The following is a 25,910-nucleotide window of genomic DNA, read 5'->3' on the forward strand; positions in this document are numbered from 1 at the left end:
AAGCCCGCCTGGCAACAATGTACCTAGCAATGCGTTTTTGCTTTTTAGAATTTTCGTTCGTGTCGAGACACCGCCTCTGTCCGATTGAATGAGAAGCCTAGGACCAGGTCTTACACAAGTATCGCAAGGATATGAATGGAGGCGAAAACACCGCTCACTGCAATCCTATTTCTTTCCAAGCTTAATTCATGAGCTCACATCGGCAATGGAGGCGAAAAATATCTCTCACTACATTCTCAATGATGTAGCTTTTAAGCTCTCAGTTTGTATGTATGCGACAATATCGCTCACTGCATTTATATTATCGAATGGAGGCGAAAACCGCTTACTGCATTTATAGTATTATCGAATGGAGGCGAAAACCGCTCACTGCATCCTCAATAGTAAATTAGTAAGAAATGCCCTTGTCAAAGTGTTAAACGCAACGTCTTCTTCATCTCCCTTTTTTTTTTAAGGTTATCTCAATTACAAACATTTCATCTTCACTCTAATTCCTTATTTTTTTTCACTTTGACTGGAGATTTCGAGTATATAATTACGTCGAGGTCACCAAATGGAGCTATTTTCAATAGCTACACTAATCAGTAAATAAAACAATCTCAAATACGGGAGGAAAACGAACTGGATCGCAGTACCTTCTTATATTTATAGCATAAGGAGAACAGCAGGGAAAAGTAACTAGGCAACTAAAAACTATACGATGTTGTAAAGTTTTTACAGGCGCCATGTTCTGATCGACAAGTTCAGAGCTTTGGTCACTTTTTCAATATAGTTTTTATCCAAAATGGCGATGTAGAAATGTAGAATGAGTAGTAATTCCTATCTTCTTCGTTCACATCAGGTGGCCGGGCTATGGAACGCCGTTGCGGACCAAACCTAAAACGCGCGCGCAACACAGAAAAATACACGCGCGACACAGTAAATCGACGGTGAAAGTTGGCAATCACATAACTCGGTTTGGGACGTCGCAGACTTCCTGTCATACTTTATTTTTTTAATGGAAAACTACTCAACGGCAATTTTTTAAAACTGTCATGATTTTTCTTCTCAATGCGAAGAAAATTCTGCAAAAACTTCAAGAAATAATATCAATTTGTTCTCCTTTAAAAAAATGACGTAGAGGCGGAGATTTTCAGACACCGCAAACGAGTTACTTATGTGATTGCCGACTTTCACCGTCGAAATGTCCGCTGCTCAGGAAAATCTGAGTGATTCCCGGAAAATGTGCGCTGCGAGAAACTTCGATACTTTAACGATTACGCGTGCGCACAGGAAAGTACGGGAATAACCTCAAATGCTGCGTCGCGCGCCGAACTTCGATATATCGAAATTCTACGCGACGCACAACTTTTTTAATTCTTCCTTTTCTTCGTCAGGAAACCGTTGGAGGGGAATAAGGGTGTTGTTGCCAAGACTTTCAAAATTCGGGCTTGACGAAAGTTGGACTTGACGTAATTGATTGTTCTCTTTACACGGGGGCCCGGCTATGGAACGCCGTTGCGGACCAAACCTGTAGAATTCCGATATATCGAAGTTCGGCGCGCGACGCAGCATTTAAGGTCGGCAATTCCCGTACTTTTTTCCTATGCGCTACGCGTGATCGTTAAAGTATCGAAATTTCTCGCAGCGCACAACATTTTAGGATAGGAGACAATTTGATGTTGTGAATCTTGTAATGGTTGCAAATTCAGATTCAAGAAGGGTCGAGAAGCGTGATCTCAAAAAAATTGGGTAAGTGAAGCACAATTGTATGATTTTTAGGCATAGTATTGGCAACAGTGCAGCTATTCCCCTCCAACGGTTTCCTGACGAAGAAAAGGAAGAAGTAAAAATGTTGTGCGTCGCGTAGGCCTTGTCCCGACGGTGCAACTGTTGAGGGAATCAGGTGCAACTGTTACGAGTTTGTTGCACCAACCGAAGTTCCCTGTCTCGACGCACAATCATGTGTTCCTGGAACTTTTAGGCGGGAATATTTGAACAACATTAATATTTTTAGGTTAAACGATGTCAATTGAGGTAACTGAACTGATAATTATGAACGGGAGGTGAATATTTTGCGTTATTTCGACCAGGTATAAGACAAAAAACAATAACATAACACAGATTTGGATAAAAAGAAATTCAAAATACTAAGAAGGTAAACAACTGTTGAGGTTCCAGGTTTCTGACCTTGAAAGTTTCTCTTATAAGTGAAACATTTTCGAGACACTTCCTTCCTTCAACAGTTGCGCCAGCTTCCCTCAACAGTTGCGCCGTCGAGACAAGGCCTGTAGAATTCCGATATATCGAAGTTCGGCGCGCGACGCAGCATTTAAGGTCGGCAATTCCCGTACTTTTTTCCTATGCGCTACGCGTGATCGTTAAAGTATCGAAATTTCTCGCAGCGCACAACATTTTCCGTGAAACACTCAGATTTTCCTGTGCAGCGGACATTTACTGTGTCGCGCGTGTATTTTCCTGTGTTGCGTGCGCGTTTAGGTTTGGTCCGCAACGGCGTTCCATAGCCGGGCCCCCGTGTAAAGAGAACAATCAATTACGTATTGAAAAGTGACCTAGAAAAACACAGAAGTCTTGGAATTTGGAACCTGAAAAATGGTTAAAAGTAGCACCAGCCCCTCCATTTACGTTACGACTCTATGCTTAAGACATGGAATAAATAGACTACGTCAACAGAAGCGAAAGCTCCGTAAGAAGCAATGTTAACATTTTGCTTCTCAGAGTCGGTCCTTAATGAAACCAATTTCGAGGTTACGTACAATTATAAAAGTGGAAAAAACATTAAATTTTAAGCGAATTTACAGTACTTCTTCGGTTTAACGATAAATAAGTTAAAAGAAAACTCTTTCAATTCCTTAAAACGTATGTATCCGTTGTTATTCGACCTCTCCAAAACATCGACCTACCGCAAACGTAAACAGTACTTATTGAATCAGCCTCCTTTCGTTATGCTTCGTTGACATGAAAATGGCGGTGGCTTTCGCTTCTATTGACGTTAGTCTCTTTATTCTATGCCAGGGACGAGTCCTATAGGACCCTGGACTCCCGTAAGAGCCAATGTAAAAATTCGTGAGCAGGTAGTAGTGCTGCTATCTCGCGCAGGACCCTCGCAACTCACTGCTGTCATCAGTTGTCGGACTTCACTAAAATCCGTAGGATCACGTACATCTGCAAAAAATCGAATTTTTCACCCTATCTCACGCTGCAGCGAGCTTCTTCTGACGAAAGGGGTCGAAAAATATCAATAATATCCTTATTTTTCAAGAATTAAGCCGCCATATGTGTTATTTTTCAATCGTCGGCTTAACCTCACTTTTGGAGCAGGCGATGGATGAGTCGAGGTTCGGGGGGAAGGATCCTCTGAGTTTACTAGGGTCCTACGCGAGAATGCGCTGCAATCACCCGCTCACAACAGAACGGCGTCTCATAGAACTCGTCCGTGTCTATTATGCACTCTATAGCCCCACATACACGGTGAAAGTGGACCTTAATATTGGCTTAATGTGGGAGTCACCGATGCCATAGAATAATAAGGCTACGCCTATAGAAAGGACACTCTCGCAGATTTCATGACGAAGAAGAAGAACAGGGACCTGGAGCTCTTGAGCTGGAGCTGGCGGGTATTGTTTACATTCAGAATGAAAATGGTGGCAATAGCCAACTGTAACACTCTAACTGTAGCTGATCACATCTGATTTTATCAGTCATCTGGCCAGCATGAGCACGACGAGGCTGTGGAAATCGTTTCCGTTACATTAATTTTGATACTCAAACTCTTTTACTCTGTGACGATGACTTTTACACTTACAAAACATTAGACTCTTCGTTGGCACCACTGACTACATTTCGCAACCCTGCAATTTGCTGGGCCCTACTATTACATTTGACAACCTTGCAAAGAGCTGGCGGGTTCAGAAAAGTATAGGGCAACGGGACCTAACCAAACCTGGACACAGCAGGCGAGAGTCACAACGGCCACTTACGCGAGTGACTAGCTATGTTTATGCGAGCCTCTTAACCTAACTTCAATCGAAACCTGAGTTTGAAACCAAGGTTCAAATCACGGCATAAACGATACGGAACTAACGAAATGTAGGTTTCCGAAATTTGTGTTTGAAACCTTATTTTACACTAAAGACTAGGTTTTCGCACTCCGCATAAACGAACCGGAGGTTGAAATTAGTTGAAATTCGACTTCAAATGCGATTTTCAGGTGCGCGATCGGCAATATGGCGGATTTATTATCATACCGTTCGTAAACAACTGGTGCTTATCCCACGATTTAGCTTTAATTTTGCCATTATTCAACATTTTTTACAATCATAATTTTACTATAATTGTTGCTTAAGCACTTTTACGTGATTCCTTCAGTTATATGTGGCTTACTTATCCTTATTTAGCTAAACGTAGGACGTTATTTTCTAGTGAAGGTGTTTCGTGTCAGATGGAATCCAGGCTTATTACTGCTTTTTCAGATTATTCTTGCAACTCTAATCAACATTTTATGACTACAGAAGCAAAGCAAGCAAAGAGCTTTACAGGCTACAATTGAGTAATAGCCTTACCCACCAGTTCATCATCTGCAGAGAACTTTTTTACTGCATCCGCACGATTTGCCTAGGATTTCAAGATAAGGCACCCTGCTTCCCTTTAAGTAGTGCACCGAATTTTTTCATTTCAATCTACCGATTAAATCTAAAATCTGATCCAATCAGAGCTGCATAGCTCTTGAATTTGTGTGTTATCCGTGTACGTATTTCCTGATTGTCCTACTGGAAGTGTGACTCCAGCCACAACCGTGACCTGCTGACTTATTTCTTTGATCCAATCTCTAGTAAATGATGACTCAAATTCTGAAGCCATCATTTATTGAAACTAGTTCAAAGTTATTGCTCCAAAGTATCGTCACTCTTCTCATACTGATGCAGAAGGAAGGAGATTCTTCGGTGAGTGCTCTGTGATCCAAGATTTTCAATTTGAGATAAGAATAAGGTTTTTATTGAGGCGTGTAACAATTTTTGGTTGTTGAACCACTTGTCATAATTGAGCTTTGGCGTTAGAGATGCATCAACTGTGGAAAGTGGCTCTGCCTGTGCAAAAATATCTTGTGACAGCAGTGAATGTTAGTAAATGCACTTTACAGATAGACTGAGAGCTCCAGATTCCAATCTACCTGTATTATTAAATTCAGAAGGATTTTTGAATTGAGTTCATATCGAATCTCAGTGGGAGAATAATATACAGTGTAAGCGAAAGAATATCAATGGTAAGGTTGGGTTGGTGTCTTAGGTTAGTGAAATGCAATGGCAGGTTCTGAAATCTTGTTTTTCAGTTGCTCTTTACATGAGTCACCTTTGAAAATCAAGTTTAAGAAAAACACACATAGGTAGGCGAACAGTGGTAGGTCGCTTGCCTATTTTCTTCCCGTCTTGCTCATGGACTCGGAGAGCAGTCGGAAAGAGGGGTGAGAAACAGGATTTCAGCGCGTGTCTCTGGGAATGTGGAAATTCAAAATTTGTGAAGCGTCACCAGTTTGTTGAGATTGTCACCGTCCATTGCCTCAAGAGGATTTAGACGCTTCTGCTTCAGCGATACATTGTTGACCTATCAATATCTGCTTATTTTGATCATATCTTGAAGGAGGAATTCCCATAAGTATATCCCGATTCTTTATTTGTTTCACTACAATAATGGCAGACATACAATCTTTACAACAGCATGGAGTGAAGGTGCGGTGCTTTGCTTGCGGATTAGCACTCCTACACTTTCAATGCCTATATCTACCTATTGTAAGATCATTAGAAGCTCAATAAACAATATGATGAATTTCTGCGCCTGCCACAATTATTTTTAACATCACTAAAATTACCTATGGCAACTTTTCTGAACTCAGAATGTAAGCTCGAGCATGATTTGGAGGGTTGTTGAGATTAGGTATTCATTCAATTTTAAAGATGAACGTAAAATGATTAAACATCTACTGTCATTTTTCCAACTGTTGCTCAGAAAGTCAGTAAAGGCTTTTCTAGTGAAGATGAAGCCTCCGCTTATATATTGTGGAAAAATTGAACATACACAGGATAAAAGAGTAATACCTAATAATTTATTGAATCAATTCATAGTGGAAAAATGAAGTATAGCTTGTGAAAATGGCGCCAACATGAAATTCAAGTTCAATCGAAAATATGCGCATAAACAGCACCAAAATCGGAAAGTTTGATTTCCCGCGAAAGTCGGGTTACAGCGCCCGCATAAACCCGACGGAGGAAACTTGCATTACAAACTCGGGTTTCGTGAAACCCCGGTTTCGAGCCTCGCATAAACGTAGCTACTCTTCTATAGGCGTTAGCTTTATTATTCTATGCCGATGCGTTGTTGAGCGGTGAACCTTAATATTCGCCGGGCCGACGATTATTAAGGCTCACCGATGGTATTCTGAATCAACGATCACCATCCTCTGCCATCCTCTGGAGGATTGCTCTGTGTTTGGTTTTCTCCCGGTCGTGTAGTGTGGTTAGTGGAGTTTTTTTATTCGTTTTCGCATGCGTTTCGCAATTTTCAGTCATTAAAATGTCTTTCATCGATAGGAACAAGAACGTGAAGAGAACGGTCCTACTTAAAATTATGCCCAAGCCGGGTAAATCATGCAGGAAGTTGCTAGCAGGTAGACCTGGTGTGCACGATGACAAATCCACGAGGGTAGTGGTTCAGCCCAAAAAAGTTATTTCTGAACCTATGAACAATAATTCAGGGTTTTTGCGTTTGGCCCAGATATTCCAGACCAAATTTTCATCAAAAACCAAAGTCTGTCATCGGTGTCAAACTCGCTCCTAATGTAAACAAACGAACGGAGACATAGTCCGGACATAAACAAAGCGGACCCAGAGCGGACTTCCTCGAGATGTTCCAGACTCAATTTCTCAGCGTTAGCGTTTCTTCACCTCGACAAAAGAACTTTCGTCCGCGTCTAACATTTATCCCTTTCGTAAAATCAAATATCAGTTACCCCGTTGATCTGTTCATGGTGATTTCAAGTGAAATTGCGGCGAGATACTCCAACTCCTAATGTAAACAAAGCGGCCTGTACCTGGTCGAGATGTTCCGGACTCATTTCTTCATTTACGTTTCTTCATCTCGACCAAAGAAGTTTCTCGCGCATTCAAAGTAACATTTTCCGGTTCCATTGTTAGAGAAGAAACAAGTCATTTTGTTGTAAGTTAGGATAATATTTGTGTTGATTAAGTGGCTTGAGCATTGGACTACCTGGCTGCGCCTTGCATAGCTGCCTCTATATCAAGATGATTGGGAGAAAAGCTTACTGGTTGATGTGCGAATCTGAATCCTAAATCCCTAGGAACGGTAGTTGTGAAATCCAGACGGATGTACAATGCTAGGTACCTTGCTCCTCACTCACTTTCTTATGGATGTTCGCTGGTCTCTCCAAGGTTCTGGTTTTGCGATGCGTTGAAGCCAATGCTTTAAGTTTAGCTATAACAACCAGGCTTCGGAGATACTAATTAACAATCCTAGCAGTCACCAAATTCTCCAGCAAACCCGCATAGTTGTCTATTAACAGCTGAAGAAGCAATGGAAACCGTATTTACCTATGACAACAAGATTTTTTCCGTTGGAACTCTGATAGTAAGTATGAGGGGGAACTATCACCTTTAAGGCACGTTTCTCTATGAATTTTCTTGTTTTTTGGCATCAAACTAAGTAGAACTCGAGGAAAATGAGGCAAGACTTTACAAGTTACCATGTAATGTTCATCTGCTGAAAAAATAGAATAAAGTCTAAAATTCCTAATGAACATCACCAAGATGGTTCTGCCACCAGCAGTTCATTTTTTAAGGCACGGATCAAATACTGTGGTTATCTATTATTCTCACGGTGCCAATCAAATTATAGGTAAGAAACCTAGTCCTGTAATAATAATGGCATGGAATGACGGGCTCTAATTGGTGACTTGACCATCCCCAATAAGTTATCGAAAGAATTTACTTCTTAAAAGATCCTTTGCGAATAAAGCCAAGTAAATATGCGGATGAAAGTCCTGTGTGATATGTGAAATGTACTTATTCAAAGTAATTTCAAAGGGAAGGGATGAAATGTTCAAAAGGTAACGTCCAAATTTGCAAAGTTGTAGAGGCGCTAGGCACAAATTGGACAAGGTGCCGCTAAGTAATTATTAAATGAATTTTTTATTGTTATTAATTACGGAAAAGAGGAAAAGAGAATCAGGCCGAATGCCAAAATCCAAAATTCGAAAAGTGTAGGGGCCGAACCGAGCGGAGTTCAATCGTCGACATCGGCAGAAGTCGAATTCGAAAAAAGGGCAGTCGTCGACTCGAAGCGAACGAGTCGAATGGTTCCGCGAACTGCCGCGAATGTCATGAACATTCGCCGGGGCGAGTTCGGACGAGTTTGTTATTGTTTCTCATTAAACTAACCCCTTTTGAGGACATTAGTAATAGTGATAGTACATCTACCTATTTAATAGTCAAGAATGTCTAATATTTTTCACTGAATAAATTTTCGCATGTCGTCGGATAAATTATTTTTTTGGCAGTGTGTCTGTTAGTAGTAATTTCTTGCCTAGCCACTGCTGTTCATTGTCGGAACGGTGGGAAGTTAATCGAAGCTGTTCAATCCGGAAGTGTTTTTGAGTCAGTTTAAATTAATTAATTAATTTCTTTTTCAGTCTGAGCCCTAATTGAGTGGACATTCTACGACTTTCGTGTAGGTAGGTGGAAAAATCCACTTTTTGAGGAAAAAGTAGTCTTTCAGCAGTTCATAGATTATCTCCACTCGCTACCACGCCAAAGGAGCATATCATTGCGTCTGATCATTGAAGGTTTCTTGAGAACCAAGTTGATGAAAAATGCAGATGAAACTGTAGCTTTTCTTGTTCTTGAAAAACTTTAATGGCAGATTTTCTCATACAGCGAGGGAAACGTCTCTGCTCCATGGTCATAGTCGCCATGACTGAAGATTTCTTCGGTGGTAAAGTTCCTTATGACCTTTAATACGCTTTAATATCACAGGTCTTTACATCTACTTCATTGTAAGTTGCTTTCAAGCCTCTACTTTGACAACTTTATTCTTGATGTGGAAGCCAACGTTTTGTTACCCACAGGAGTTACTTGGAAATAAATACATTCATGTAGGATACCTAGAATTTACTACCGACACAGTTTCCTTTGCTTCAATCTGCTTTTGCGCAGTTCCTCATACTGTAACGTGACAAGACTGAGTCATAGAAGGGTGCCTCGGCTCCCTACTAAAGAGAGACAGGGTGCTGAAAACACGAACACAAAAAGATAAGAGGATGAAACACTAAGTATACTTGACTGCAAAAGTGAAAGAGCCGGCTGAGGCCCAGCCTCAAAGAAGTACAACTGGAACTTCTCACACTAGTCCTAATCGGAACATTTTAATTCAAACATGGAAAAAGTTATGACATAGGTACCTATCGAGCATTCTTTTTGCACATCGCGGTAGGACATGATACTTTCAAAGACGAGAAAAATCAAGTTTATTTTCCATGAAATTAAAAAAAAAAATAGGGATTTTCACCGCGACTTGTTTCTGAAAACACAGAAATGAGACATTGATTTTTACACTTAACTTCATAAGAGTTTTCCACTTTCATTGAAGAAATTTGAAGTTCATTTTCTAAATCCTTCCATTTTAAGGGGATGCACAATGAAGGTGACATCACTTAACCACAATCCTATCTGCAGTTGCATCATTTCAGATGTTCTTAAATTTTTTACTATTTTGAAGCATAACGGATCAGTACATGAAGAAAAATTGCATGTAATGCACCGATTCTGAGATGCTATCAATCCATATTCCTTGCACAATGGAAATTTTTCTAGGTTCACCATTGATGTGTATGTCTAATCACATTAAAAGATAAAAATAAATAAAAAAAGCCACTTAGCGCCCCAGCTGGGTCTTATTAGAAAAGATATTAAAAAAACTTAAATTCCCTCCAAGTATCAGAATGGAAAAATCCTGAAGACCTTTCTCTTCAAATCATGGTGCAAAATTAAGAGGAGAACGTTTCTCCAAAGTTCATTTTCAATTAAGTCTATTATTGGACATAGCCTTTCTCTGATGAAGAGAAGGAAGACATTAATGGTGACGCTAGGCTTTCATTGCTCATCAGTCGTGGTCAAATTAAAAATCGAGACCTGTTTACTTAGGTATCTACTTTAAGGGTCAGAAACAAAGCATAAATTTAGTTTTATTTACAACCATTGATGGAATTTCCTGATCCATTATGGCTCTCGTTCTGCTAAGAGAGCTACTTAAACTTAGAGGTCTTTAGTGTCGTCCACGGCAAGGACAAGCAGCCTATACATAATGCTCCATTTGCAACAAACGATAAAATGAAAAGTAAAATAAAATGAAAATGCACAATGGTGAACTAGGTTCGATTGGTTCGGTGCGTTCGGGCATCGACGTATGACCGTTCGCGAATCGACCTCTGACCGTTCGCCACGAATCGACCATTGCCGATGTCGACCTTTGCTACTCGTTCGGCCGAACCTTCTTTGAGATTAAGGGCGGCGAGCGGCAACCTGATTGGCTACGAAGATTGCCGAGCATGGCCGAAGGCCTACTCGCCGCTTGGTAGGTGTTGACGGCGGTTTGACAAACAGAAGTTTTTGGTGAAATGTGGTCCGGAATATCTGGGCCAATCTGTTCACTCATAATTCACCTACCCAAAATAATCATAATATGTTCGGTTGGAATTTCTTTCATGGTTGAAAATAACAAAAAACAATCAACACATAACCTTCAATATTCACGTGCACTTCCAGAATTTTAAAAAACCAAACAAGATAAGTCACTGTTGTCAGGGTTGTATAAATATGTTCACTAACCCATTTGAACTCTTAAGAAACATTTGTATTGGGCCTCTAGCTCGGCAACAATGCTAGGCCCTGCCGATTTAATCGTGTAACTGCTGTTTAAAGTGACTTTGAAGGTCACCGCTCAACAACGCATCGGTGACTCCCACATTAAGCCAATATTAAGGTCCACTTTCACCGTGTATGTGGGGCTTATGTTATGTACTCTAGAGTACCTTTATAGGCAGAGTATGGCCATTTCTGTTCCTGTTTTTCATTGGTCGCGAGCAAATAGGCTGACACGATGCTCTTTGGGCCGTAAATACACAAACAATATGGCTGTTATCAGCAAGCAAGATTGAGGTTATGCACATCTTACATCCTCCTGTGATAAAGGTGAAAGGCGATTTAACGATGTTTTCATGGGTTTTTCGTGTGTTATTCGTAGACATGCTAGTTTAAATTGTTACTGCCGCATAATTGTCGATGTTACTTTGAGCTGCCATTTTGTTTGTTTATTTACGGCCCTAAGAGCATCATGAAGCCTAAAAACTCGTTGACCAATCAAAAAGCGGAACAGTTTTCCTGTAGTCATAAGATACGAATGGCCATACTCTGTCTATAAAGGCACTCTAATGTACCTACTCACCTGGAGTGGTAACTATTAAAGTAACAATCTTACTTCAATAGCTACGTTTATGCGAGGCTCGAAACCGGGGTTTCACGAAACCCGAGTTTGTAATGCAAGTTTCCTCCGTCGGGTTTATGCGGGCGCGGTAACCCGACTTTCGCGGGAAATCAAACTTTCCGATTTTGGCGCTGTTTATGCGCATATTTTCGATTGAACTTGAATTTCATGTTGGCGCCATTTTCACAAGCTATACTTCATTTTTCCACTATGAATTGATTCAATAAATTATTAGGTATTACTCTTTTATCCTGTGTATGTTCAATTTTTCCACAATATATAAGCGGAGGCTTCATCTTCACTAGAAAAGCCTTTACTGACTTTCTGAGCAACAGTTGGAAAAATGACAGTAGATGTTTAATCATTTTAAGTTCATCTTTAAAATTGAATGAATACCTAATCTCAACAACCCTCCAAATCATGCTCGAGCTTATATTCTGAGTTCAGAAAAGTTGCCATAGGTAATTTTAGTGATGTTAAAAATAATTGTGGCAGGCGCAGAAATTCATCATATTGTTTATTGAGCTTCTAATGATCTTACAGTAGGTAGATATAGGCATTGAAAGTGTAGGAGTGCTAATCCAGTAAAGCACCGCACCTTCACTCCATGCTGTTGTAAAGATTGTATGTCTGCCATTATTGTAGTGAAACAAATAAAGAATCGGGGTATACTTATGGGAATTCCTCCTTCAAGATATGATCAAAATAAGCGGATACTGATAGGTCAACAATGTATCGCTGAAGCAGAAGCGTCTAAATCCTCTTGAGGCAACGGACGGTGACAATCTCAACAAACTGGTGACGCTTCACAAATTTTGAATTTCCACATTCCCAGAGACACGCCCTGAAATCCTGTTTCTCACTACTCTTTCCGACTGCTCTCCGAGTCCATGAGCAAGACAGGAAGAAAATAGGCAAGCTACCTACCACTGTTTGCCTACCTATGTGTGTTTTTCTTAAACTTGATTTTCAAAGGTGACTCATGTAAAGAGCAACTGACAAACAAGAGTTCAGAACCTGCCATTGCATTTCACTAACCTAAGACACAAACCCAACCTTACCATTGATATTCTTTCGCTTAGACTGTATATTATTCTCCCACTGAGATTCGATATGAACTCAATTCAAAAATCCTTCTGAATTTAATTATTCAGGTAGATTGGAATCTGGAGCTCTCAGTCTATCTGTAAAGCGCATTTACTAACATTCACTGCTGTCACAAGATATTTTTGCACAGGCAGAGCCACTTTCCACAGTTGATGCATCTCTAACGCCAAAGCTCAATTATGACAAGTGGTTCAACGACCAAAAATTGTTACACGCCTCAATAAAAACCTTATTCTTATCTCAAATTGAAAATCTTGGATCACAGAGCACTCACCGAAGAATCTCCTTCCTTCTGCATCAGTATGAGAAGAGTGACGATACTTTGGAGCAATAACTTTGAACTAGTTTCAATAAATGATGGCTTCAGAATTTGAGTCATCATTTACAAGAGATTGGATCAAAGAAATAAGTCAGCAGGTCACGGTTGTGGCTGGAGTCATACTTCCAGTAGGACAACCAGGAAATAGATACATGGATACCACACAAATTCAAGAGCTACGCAGCTCTGATTGGATCAGATTTTAGATTTAATCGGTAGATTGAAATGAAAAAATTCGGTGCACTACTTAAAGGGAAGCAGGGTGCCTTATCTTGAAATCCTAGGCAAATCGTGCGGATACAGTAAAAAAGTTCTCCGCAGATGATGAACTGGTAGGTAAGGCTATTACTCAATTGTAGCCTGTAAAGCTCTTTGCTTGCTTTGCTTCTGTAGTCATAAAATGTTGATTAGAGTTGCACGAATAATCTGAAAAGCAGTAATAAGCCTGGATTCCATCTGACACGAAACACCTTCACTAGAAAATAACGTCCTACGTTTAGCTAAATAAGGATAAATAAGCCACATATAACTGAAGGAATCACGTAAAAGTGCTTAAGAAGCAATTATAGTAAAATTATGGTTGTAAAAAGTGTTGAATAATGGCAAAATTAAAGCTAAATCGCGGGATAAGCACCAGTTGTTTACGAATGTTATGATAATAAATCCGCCATATTGCCGATCGCGCACCTGAAAATCGCATTTGAAGTCGAATTTCATTTCAACTAATTTCAACCTCCGGTTCGTTTAAGCGGGGTGCGGAAACCTACTCTTTAGTGTAAAATAAGGTTTCAAACACAAATTTCGGAAACCTACATTTCGTTAGTTCCGTATCGTTTATGCCGTGATTTGAACCTTGGTTTCAAACTCTAAGAGGCTCGCATAAACATAGCTATTGTTTGAAGTAAAAAAAATTATTTTATTTTTATTACAGCAATTTAAATATCCTATTAATCGTGTCGGGGGGGGGGGGCGGTGCTCCTTCTTATTATTTCAAGGACTGTAAAGCAGAGTTGCCGACCAAAAATTCAGGAAAAAAGGAAAATGACCATATTTACATGCAACTTTTGTCCTAGGGGGTGAGGGGGGGGGGGGGTTAAGTTGACACCCCCCCCCCCCCCCCGGCACACTCTGTGTGCCACTTCCGTAGAAAAAAATGTTAAATGCATGGAAATATGTCGAGTGCACATTTGAAGGCTCTCAAAACAGTTTTTCTCAACTTTTTCTTCATTTTGCCCGTTAAAAACCAAAAAGTCGCTCCAAAAAAAAAAAAAAAAAAAAAAAAAAAAACCGGCTCCATCCCAGATTTTGCGGTTTGTTTTCCCTCTTTCTATAGACCTCCTAGAGCAAGATTCTGCAAAAACACCGCGGGTGGTATTCATAAGTTATTTAAAAGTTTTAAACCACTCCGTGAAGCACAATGATATGTTGCTAGATTTTCTGTAATTTTCCCAGTATTGTCTTTAGGTATTTCTGACTATCGCATTTAGACTTCCTCGCTTTGATTTCTTTCGACAGGTGATCATGTGTGATCTGAAAGCTCGGTCTTGTTAATTCACCAACCACACAGACAGAAGACAGACGCGACAAGGGTTTTGTGAATCTACGAACCTCAAATTTTTTGAGTTTATGAAGTGAATTTCAAAACTCCTCCTGAATTTGGATGTTTCATGATTTTGATGTCTGGATTTTTAAAGAAGTTGCAACTTCTTTCTTGCAACTCGAATTTTAATTTGTTTCAGCATGGACGATGAGATTTTAACCACTCTTAAAATTCTAATCATTGGCGAAAGTGGTGTGGGAAAATCCAGGTATGTGTATTCTGTTACTATCCATGAGAGATTATTGGGAGCAGAAAAATGTATGCACTGTGCGAACATTGCCACAACTATGGCGTCATTTCCGTAACCCTGAGAAATAAAAATATATTTATCGAAAGAAAAAAAAAATATTTCTCAAGAAAAAAAAAATATATGTAGAAATTATTTTTCACCCGTAGAAATACTTTTGCTACTTCGAATTTTTTTTTTTTTTTTTGCTTTGGAGAAATATTTTTTTTATCTCAGAAAAAAAATTCGCCGTAGAAATATTTTCACCGCTCCTGACAAAAAAAAAATCTCGAGAGAAAAATATATTTCTCAGGAAAAAAATATATCTCTGAAAAAAAATTATTTCTCAGGAAATAAAATATTTCTCAGAAAAAAAATATATTTCTGCAGAACGGAGTGTTCACTGCTGCCAGCTTGTGCAGGCCGCTGGAAATGATTTCGACAAGGAACGTGGGATGTGGATCGATGGGTGGATCGTGGGATGTGGCGCGAAATGGCGCGAAGAGTTGAATCTTTCGCGGGAAACTTCCGGCCGGACGTAATAATTGCGGAATAAAACGTCCGCGTTTATTCCGGGGAAATTAGGATTTTTTCAGCGATTGCATGTCCATCCGGGCAAATTATTTTCTCATAACCAGTGCGATGAAGCCAAAAGACACCATTACATATTCTTTCAAACAAGGATAACTAGGAAATAAAAAAGAATGAATGGAAAGTTTTGATACATCACGCTTCTCTGCTGATCTTTGTCCGGAATTTGAGTTTTGGCAATAAGGAATAAAGTTGAGAAGTGGCAGAGTTCTTTAATCAATGTCCTGATGGATGAATATATCTTTCTTTACAAGAAGACTATCGTAAATGAAGAGAATGTTATAAAACAATTTCTGAAAATCCTTCTTTTCAAGGAATGCAAAGAGGAAAAAATACAATTCTAGCGAATGCATACACGTTTACTCGTGCTGTGCGCTCTTTTTTTGAAGGCTCTGCCCACACTAGCAGAAAGACTCAGAACTTTGCGCGGAAGTTAAAGCTGGCTACCTCCTGTACCACCAAAAGACGACAAAATTACAAATTACAATATTTATCCTTTCGGGAAATGAGAGATTTTGCCGCCTTGCTACTTTTTAATTTTCATTCTGAATTCTAATTTCGTTTTATCGATACATACATGAAAGCCGCTTTCATAGCCCTCTTTGGTGCTAGGCGACATCCAGCCGCCGATGTCCTCTATCCTCTCGAAGCCCTTCAGGGAGTTTCCACTCCCTCATTTCCTCTGAATAAGCAAAACAAAAAATGCTCCTTTAATTCCTCTAAAATCCTTTATCTTTGTCGATACTTACGTATGTTTAAGGAAATTCCAAAATTTGCTGACCCCCCAAGTTTTAAAAGTCGGAAACAATGCTTTTCTTTTGGGAGAGAGCAAATTTTTCTGAATGAATCATTTAAATGTATTTCTTTTAAATCCTTTGAAACTTTTTGAGTGTCGGACGGAACGTTTAGACATTACCATTCAGGGTCCCGATTTTGCCGAATTTGCGTTTTTATATTTTTAAATGATTTTTGAAGTCAGCGATGTAAGGAGCCATCTAGCGGTATAGATTCGAGTGTAAAAATGACTGATGCAGAGCAGTAAGCTGTAGTAAAAATGAAAGAACACAAATTCGGCAAAATCGGAACCCTGAATGGTAATGTCTAAACGTTCCGTTTGACACTCAAAAAGTTTCAAAGGATTTAAAAGAAATACATTTAAATGATTCATTCAGAAAAATTTGCTGTCTTTTTATTTCCTAGTTATCCTTGTTTGAAAGAATATGTAATGGTGTCTTTTGGCTTCATCGCACTGGTTATGAGAAAATAATTTGCCCGGATGGACATGCAATCGCTGAAAAAATCCTAATTTCCCCGGAATAAACGCGGACGTTTTATTCCGCAATTATTACGTCCGGCCGGAAGTTTCCCGCGAAAGATTCAACTCTTCGCGCCATTTCGCGCCACATCCCACGATCCACCCATCGATCCACATCCCACGTTCCTTGTCGAAATCATTTCCAGCGGCCTGCACAAGCTGGCAGCAGTGAACACTCCGTTCTGCAGAAATATATTTTTTTTCTGAGAAATATTTTATTTCCTGAGAAATAATTTTTTTTCAGAGATATATTTTTTTCCTGAGAAATATATTTTTCTCTCGAGATTTTTTTTTTGTCAGGAGCGGTGAAAATATTTCTACGGCGAATTTTTTTTCTGAGATAAAAAAAATATTTCTCCAAAGCAAAAAAAAAAAAAATTCGAAGTAGCAAAAGTATTTCTACGGGTGAAAAATAATTTCTACATATATTTTTTTTTTCTTGAGAAATATTTTTTTTTCTTTCGATAAATATATTTTTATTTCTCAGGGTTACGGAAATGACGCCATACTCACACCACTTTGTAGTGTGTCTATACACCCGTAGGGCTTACATTTTTCTTTTCTTGGCATTACAGTACCAATTCTATATGTGAAAATGGTAACCTACTTTTGAAAAACCTTCTGTTGCAACTGTTCATTATTTTACCAGCTATTGATAGGAGACTCAACTCATTTCTAAAAGTGACTCAAATCTTTTCCTCGCCACCACTGAGGTAGTGTCAAAAGATTGTCTTCCTCAATTTTTCTGTTTTTAAGACAGATAATTTGGGTAAGTGGTAGGAATAATCATAACTGTGACTATCATAAAAATTTTCTTTAAGCGCAATTAGTCAATTAGGTTTTCGAAATGGCGCTGTCCAGTTGAGCAGGAATGCAAAATGACATTAATAACGGGTTTTACCGACTGGCGGAACGAATGAATCCATGGTTGAATTCAGCAATTGACCCCGAAACTGCACGGAATCGGTGCTCATTCGTGTTGAGCGGTGCATACAATGTTCAATGTGCGTGTTTCACTGTTGCTATGTAGAGTACCTTTATTGCTATGTAATATTAGAAGACCTTTGTTCGTTGATATAGGTGAAGTGCGCAGGTGATTTCGAATTCGCATTATGAGCTATCAATTTGTGAAATCTTCACTTACTTTTCCATGCCATTGCCTATCACTTCTAGCATTGATTCACTATTATTTTTAGATGGAAACAAAGAAGTTTCATCATTAATAATTTGTATGAAGAGTTGAATTTATCCTCTGATACTGCGATGTCCGATTGACTTGTAAGTTATCATTGTCAACTGGACACATTCTGTCTTCAACCCCAGATGAGTAGGGCCTAGCCTCAGTGTGAGTAAAACATTCAAGTTGCTTTTTCTCTGTTTGAGGGGTGGCTCATAAAATATAAGACACCCAAAGGGGTGTTTGAGTGAGTGTCACACCATTATATTTTGAAATGCTAACGAATGGGGCCTTAGGTCACTAAGGCATTACGAAAGGGGAGGGAGAGTGATCAATCGAAAATTGAGCACTATGTATGTAATGAATAGTCTCCTATCTGTATATTCCTATTTATAATTAATTTTCACTCAAAGAGGTGTGGTTAGTTTGAGTACTTCCATTTAGAATGAATATTCTGGAAATTTTCATTCCTCAGAATATTCTTGCAATAATGGTATAGTTATGGTTTAAAACATATTTAGTAATATTGATAGTTACTAAGGTTTCACTGCGATTGCTTCCAGTAAATGCCATGTTTCATAGCCTGCCGTTAAAATTTCATGAAACCAGGCAACCTTGAAGGTCAATCTGCTGTTATCTAATGCACGACCTTGGTTCTCAAAAAATATTCAGTGGCTCAGCTTCCTTGTTGGTGACTTTTAAGGCTCCCCTCAATTGTTGATTTCTCACCTCGAGTTATTGGGGTCTTAAACGATATGTGTTAACAAAGCAGCGACAAGCCACTGAGAAAGCGGTCAGGTTCACTTGCATAATAAGAGAAATGAGACCTATTTATTAACACTTAAACGGGCAGAACATTTGTACAGGATCAACTGTTTTGATCGACTTTAAACAACTGGTGATATCATTTTCAGGGTACAGTAAGATAATATATGAATATAAGTATAAGGTGACCCAATGACACGGAAAGAGCAGTTACAAATAAAATCAAAGAGGCAAGATACTCTAGAATAGCAACTCCACATAGGACACTCTAGAATAGCAACTCCACATAGGTAAACTGTTACAAATGTCAGGACAAGATTCACTCAAAACCAATCCCGCAGAATGAAATTGAAAAACTCAAGAGGACTGAATTTTCAGCAATTCAATACCCATTACATAAATGCCACTACCAACTAAAACGAGGCCATAATAAGAAACACTTAAAATTGAAGGAAAAAAGCTGCTACCCTTATTAAAGTAAGATAAGAATGTACAAGACAAAAAAAAATGAACAAAAGAGACAAGTAAGGCCTGCGGCGGAGGTGGATAATTTAATTTCTTTGAATATGTTTAATTATTTAAAATAGTTACTTGACATCATCGCTGGAACATCAATGACACCTAATAATCTAATACATACATATACATACAGGGTGGGCATAAAGTAACTGAAAAGTGTCTATAACTTTGAACAAAAAGAGATAAAGGGTTCCGGTTTGGACCATTGTTCATTGTGGGAAGGGGCTGATTTTTCCAGGGGAGCTCATTAATAGGGCCCCCTAAGGGAGCCCCCTACCCCCAGGGGGGGCAGCTCGAGATTTTCAAATGGTAACCCCCCCCCCCCTTTGTGATACCTCATTCGAAATATCCGGAGGTATTTCAGCACGAGAAAAACGAATCTTTTATCGGATTTTTGAAATTTCGAAAACGTTTCAAATGGCGGCAAAAAATGTATGGAAATCCATATCACGGCTGTTCACCGATCGATTAACACGAAAGTGAAGTTCCCCCCCCCCCCCCCTGTAAAGTAAAACCCTGAAGTAAAACCACTCCTCGAGTAGGAGGGGTTGCCATTTTCACTTTCGTGTTAATCGATAGGTGAACAGCCGTGATATGGATTTCCATACATTTTTTGCCGCCATTTTAAATGTTTTCGAAATTTCAAAAATTCAATGAAAGATTTGTTTTTCTCGTGCTGAAATACCTTCGGATACCAAGTCTCATACAAATCCAACGATAAGCAGCCTAAATACCCACTTCCCGCTCTAGGCCGCCATTTTAACCGCCGCAATTTTGAAAAGGACTGACTTTTCTGGAAAACTAATGCCAGAGTCGTTTTTTTCGTCCTGAAAAACCCTTGGAATCTCAGTTTCAGACCAATCCGCCGATAAAAAACGGAGATGCCAAATTTCCGCCATTTTGTCAAAAATCAACATTTTGACCTACAGTTTGCGCCAAAAATTTTCTTTTTTATTATCTTTCGAATGAGGTATCACAAAGGGGGGGGGGGTTGCCATTTGAAAATCTCGAGCTGCCCCCCCTGGGGGGGGGGGCTCCCGTGGGGGGCCCTATTAATGAGCCCCCCTGGAAAAATCAGCCCCTTCCCACAATGAACAATGGTCCAAACCGGAACCCTTTATCTCTTTTCGTTCAAAGTTATAGACACTTTTCAGTTACTTTATGCCCACCCTGTAGGTAAAAATGTGATATGTTTATTTTAAAATGCCCATATATACCTGGTAATTTTGGGTTTCTAAACAAACAGCGAAGTTTTTGTACAAAAAGCGCACCATACATAAGTAACTGGTCGAGAAAGAAGTGATAATTAACTGTTGGCCTCTATTCCGTCCGTTTGAACAACTCCAGTAATAACCATACTTTTTGTTCCAGTTTATTACTGCGGTTCAGTGATGATAGTTTTGACCCATCCCAAGCATTGACAATTGGTGTTGACTTCCGGACCAAAAAGGTTAATGTGGATGGAAATCTTGTTCGCTTAGCCATTTGGGTAAGTTATTTTTAACACACAAGACATAATCCGTCTATACAGGGTTATCCAAAAGTCACTGACCACCCTTGTAACTTTTTTCCAAATTGAGATAGAAGTTTGGCAATGTTCCTCGGTCTAAAGCAGCAACTTTTTGGTCCCCCCAAAATTTTGGGGGGCGGGGCCTAACTTTTTTTTTTCAAATGGCAACCCCCCTTTTGTGATGCCTCATTCGAAAGATAATAAAAAAAAAAAAATTTGGCGCAAACCGCAGGTCAAAATATTGATTTTTTACAAAATGGCGGCCGGTCAAAGTTCAAAATGGCGGAAATTTGGCAACTCCGTTTCTTATCGGCGGATTGGTCTGAAATTCAGCACCTAAGGGTTTTTCGAGACGAGAAAAACGATTCTGGCATTGGTTTTCCAGAAAAGTCTGTCCTTTTCAAAATGGCGGCCTAGCGCGGGAAGTGGATATTATACTTATGGGCTGCATATCGTTGGATTTGCATGAAACTTGGTATCTGGGGGTATTTCGGCACGAAAAGAACGAATCTTTCATTGGATATCTGAAATTCCGACAAATACAAAATGGCGGCGGAAAATTGGCGGGATATCAGTTTTACGGCTGTTTACCGGTGGATTCGCATGAAATTCGATATCGATTATTTAATATTTCAACAATCTGACGGAAGATTCCTTTTTATCCAGCCAAAAACCACCAGGATATCGAATTTCATGCGAATCCATCAGTAAACAGCTGTAAAACTGATATCCTGCCATTTTTCCGCCGCCATTTTGAAATTTGTCGGAATTTCAGATATCCAATAAAAGATTCGTTCTTCTCGTGCCGAAATACCCCCGGATACCAAGTTTCCTGCAAATCCAACGAAAAGCAGCCTAAATATCCACTTCCCGCGCTAGGCCGCCATTTTGAAAAGGACAGACTTTTCTGGAAAACCAATGCCAGAATCGTTTTTCTCGTCTCGAAAAACCCTTAGATGCTGAATTTCAGACCAATCCGCCGATAAAAAAGGGAGATGCCAAATTTCCGCCATTTTGAACTTTGACCGGCCGCCATTTTGTCAAAAATTAACATTTTGACCTGCAGTTTGCGCCAAAAATTTATTTTTTTTTATTATCTTTTGAATGAGGTATCACAAAGGGGGGGTTGCTATTTGAGAAAAAAAGTTAAAAAGTTAGCCCCCGCCCCCCTTAGGGGAGGCCCCCCCTCAAAATTTTGGGGGGACCAAAAAGTTGTTACTTTAGACCGAGGTACATTGCCAAAGTTTCAAGCTTCTATCTCAATTTGGAAAACAGTTACAGGGGTGGTCAGTGACTTTTGGATAACCCTGTATACAACGATGATAATGAAATTCGTTTCTTCAGGGGATATTTGGATTTCAATTCAGCAGAAAAAAATCTGTGTGATTACAGTCAACATCTCAAAACCGTGCAACTTCAAAATCGCACAACTTCTTTGCTTTATAAGTACTGGGTTAATGCACAGTAATAAAATTTACACGGTGTTTTTCCTTTATAATGAACAATTTTCCGCAGAAAAATAGAAATTATTTGCTATCTGAGGTATTCTTTTAGATTAAGATCAGGGTGTTTAGCACCTGGGAAAACCGGGAAATGACAGGGAATTTTATTTTGCAAGCAATTTCCGTGTCAGGGAAATCAAAAAATACGAATTTTTCGGGAAATGTTTCACGAATTTTACTCTCATGGAGATTTGTATCAAAATTTCTACCAGAGTTTCTGCTCTTGTCTTTTAAGCTTTATGAATTAGACCAAAATATCTGGCATAAGTTTAGGTACCATACATTTTTCTGTATGTATCACATTATATTCCTAAAATATGAAAAAATTCTTACTTTCATGTAATCAGTTCAACTGTATCAAAAATTAGGAATATTTTTCTTTTTTTTTCAGGGAAAGATTTTTTCCGTCTGTCAGGGAATTTTAAACTTTTTCCTGGTCTTTTGGCCATTTCGTCAAGGAAATCGGCGATATGTCAAGGAAATTTTTTATTTAAATTGCTAGTCATTCTGAAGATGAAGAGGCTTAATTTTTGCAACACTTATGTCACAATAATTCCCTCCGGATAAATGTGATCCATTTTTGACATCGTGTTTTTGTGTGCGTTTTTTTCTTTCCTTATGCTAGTTATTCCATGAAATAACACAGTTTTCTAGATTTAAATTGTAGGTTTCCTACGTTTTTCCATCATTTTAGGTGATAACTTCAAGTCCATCACATGACACTGAGCAAGGCTGATGAGTTTCGAATAGGTTCCCATAAGTTTGTGGTATGTTGTGTTGTGTAGGCAATAGGTGATTCTCATCATCAATCTTAGGTGTTGACATTAAAACACCGTCAAATCATCCATGACGCCTCGAATATTAATTTCATCTCTATGAATGGTCATAGACAGCTGAGTTTTGGTCAAAAATAGACATTTACCATGCCTAGACAAGAATGTTACCAATGATTTTTTGGTTTTGTTCGACAAAACATCAAATTTTAACACGGATCAGTTGCATATGTATACTTGAAGTGAAAACTCATAGCCTCCTCTAAATTTCAATCCAATTTTTCTACTATGAATTATTAGTAAGACATAATCGACACTTTGAGCCCCCTTTTGCCCCTTACGTAATGTTTAAAAATCCTGATTTTCTGGTCATTATCTGATCAGAACGACTAGAAGTTTAAAAGCGCGAAAATTCATAACATAAGGTTGAAGCGGGAGCGCAGGTGACCTTGGGTTCAGAAACATACAAGGTTCCCATATGCTGCATCTACTTTGAAAAATCACACCTCCGTTTCTCATCGTTTCCCCAGAATGAACGCAGGCTTAAACCTGCAACCCACCACTTTCATTTAGTACTGTTTTTTTTTTTTGCTCCTTGGAATCGATCCGGCGATAATCAATCATCCAATCAATTCCACACCAATTCTCATGCATGCGCTTTCAAGTTGTTTTTGAACAGCTGATAGGCTTTCAATAGAATAGAATAAAATTTATTGTTTCACTGTGTAAAAAGAAAAAAATGAAAACAAAGTCATAGTTCAAGAGTAGAGAGGTAACAATGAGTAGATACTAAAGTACAGAAACTAACACTTATTACAACAATTTATTTTAAACAGCTCATTTCTCTTCCAGGTATTCTTTTGTGGTGAAGTGTACCTTATCTTTAAAACATTTTTGAATAGTAATTTAAAATAAATGTGGGTGGTCAATTTTTTTAATACTTTCCGGCAACGAATTTTAAAGTTATATAAAATTGCTTTTGACAACTTTTTTATCTACCTTATCTTCTACTTTTATGTTGTTCATAATTTTATTATTGTAGCCAGGATTGTCTCTGCTAAAGAGAGAGACCTATTTTCATTCATAAAGAGAATTGATTCCTATATGTACAGGGTTATGACCGTTAACATTTTCTGCTCTTTAAAAATAGCTCTACATGAGCTTCTATAATCTAATCCATACGTATTCCTTAGAATTTACTTTTGTAAAACAGGGACTTCTTGCGCACTTGATGCACCACCCCAAAAGATAATTGCATTTTTAACGTTGACTTTACAAACGCATAATATATATTAAGAAGGTCCTTTTTTGGCAAAATTTTTTCGAGTCTTTTAATGGCGTAGCTGTAGGATCCTTCCCTTTTCACAACACTCTTTATGTGTTCTTGCCAGGACACATTTTCTTGTAAAATCAAACCGAATAGCTTGGTTGATTTAACTTTCGCCAATTGATTCTTTCCATAAGTTATTTCTTGGAACTCTGCCCTCTTATTGAACAAGATGCAAACTGATTTGATAAAATTAAAGTTTAAATTCATGGCTTAAAAAACGCCATAAAGATTTTTTAGATCATTTTCAGCCTGCAATAGCAGCTGGAGCATATTAAGGTGTTTGAACATTACCGTTTTGTTATCAACAAAATCAGTTGCTGTTCCATACTCTAGAATTTTGTTTATATAGGCAATATACATACAGCAAGAATAAGAGAGGACCGAGGATGTTCCCCTGGGGAATACTTATTTCAATGATAATAATCTTATTTATAAAGCATAAATCTAAAGAAAATAACAAGAAATTCTAACATATATTATAGAAAGTAGTTAATTGTGCCAGTATCTTGTTTGCTATGGGAGTATTGATTTAATTTTTTGTGTACATTGTTTTGAAAACAGGACACTGCTGGACAGGAAAGATTTCGCACTCTAACACCCAGTTACTATCGTGATGCGCAAGGAGCCATTCTAGTCTTTGATGTCACCAATCGGAAGTCTTTTGAAAAACTAGAAACTTGGTTAAATGAACTCGACACTTACGCTACAAAAAGCAGCTTGAAGAAAATGGTGGTTGGTAACAAAACAGATATGGTAAGCTTCATTTACACGCGTAAGAGCCGCTTTCACAGCAGCTTTCTCTGGCGCTCTATAATATTTAATCCAGTAAGGACAAAATGTGTGAGCAAGCAAATTGGTCCCCTTTAGAACCTTCAATCCACAACCGGTCATTGACCTTGATTAATTTTGGGGACATCGATTTTCCCCCATTTTATACTGTCATAACTTTTAGAATGACAATGAGAGGGATAGTTTGTTTCAATTTCACATCTACTTTTTACATTATAAAACAGCAAGTCATTTATATTGACTCACACTGTAATTCACACGAGACATTACTGAAATCCCAATGGAGATTAGCAACAATAAAACTCTCACATAAAAAAGAACCATTCCAACCAAATGTTCAAGAGACATATAAAACTGCACAGTAGGTGAAGAGGTTGGTCTAAAAAATAGCTTTTTGGTGCTAAAGGACAATTACTTTGGGATCTGACTACTTGAAAGGCCCAAGTTGATGTAGATGTGCCATCTTCAATGGCTTTTATGAAAATTAAATTAGGATATTTTCAAGTTTCGGGGGTGGTGAGTTTTCACTTCCACAAAATCAAATTAAATACCCTCTTTTATTTTTGCCGCAATTAGTTTCAAAAGGTTGTGCTCTGTTTATATTATTTACAAACAGCAAATGTGTCAGATTGTTTACTTTCATATTACATAGTTGTTGAGTATGCTTGTGTTCACGGACAAGTTTGGGTAGGTGGCTTAACCACTCAATGGAACCCTGAAGGTGGACGTTTTTGAAAACAGTGCACTTAAGTACTGAAGTACTTTAATCTAGTACTCAACAACTGGTTCTTTTTTCGAGCTGAACAAGGTTTAGTGATGGTGTATTATCTCTTTCCATTA

The 25,910-nt window shown here is 38.6% G+C and overlaps 1 protein-coding gene and 1 long non-coding RNA gene across 7 annotated transcripts in view; one reads left to right on the top strand and one right to left on the bottom strand.

The window, feature by feature from the left end:
• The window catches only part of LOC109042377 (ras-related protein Rab-18-B), a 48,101-nt gene that overhangs the window by 17,583 nt on the left and 4,608 nt on the right, over window positions 1-25,910 (top strand). For 2 of the 6 annotated variants that reach the window (XM_072296300.1, XM_072296299.1), the window contains exons 2-4: window positions 14,713-14,781; window positions 20,538-20,655; window positions 24,843-25,034. In XM_072296300.1, the coding sequence (XP_072152401.1) occupies window positions 14,713-14,781; window positions 20,538-20,655; window positions 24,843-25,034 (379 nt within the window). Of the gene's footprint in view, window positions 1-1,648; window positions 1,732-14,488; window positions 14,782-20,537; window positions 20,656-24,842; window positions 25,035-25,910 lie in introns of those variants that run through there. The other 4 variants (XM_072296302.1, XM_072296303.1, XM_072296301.1 and 1 more) reach the window with 3 other exon arrangements.
• Window positions 6,087-13,898, bottom strand: LOC140223881 (uncharacterized). The gene is made up of 2 exons (XR_011899175.1): window positions 10,261-13,898; window positions 6,087-9,295 (listed from the first exon to the last, which is right to left on the bottom strand). It is a non-coding gene; the product is annotated as an uncharacterized lncRNA (long non-coding RNA).

Source organism: Bemisia tabaci, chromosome 2, assembly GCF_918797505.1.
Source record: "Bemisia tabaci chromosome 2, PGI_BMITA_v3".
In the NCBI taxonomy this organism is placed as follows: Eukaryota; Metazoa; Arthropoda; class Insecta; order Hemiptera; family Aleyrodidae; genus Bemisia; species Bemisia tabaci.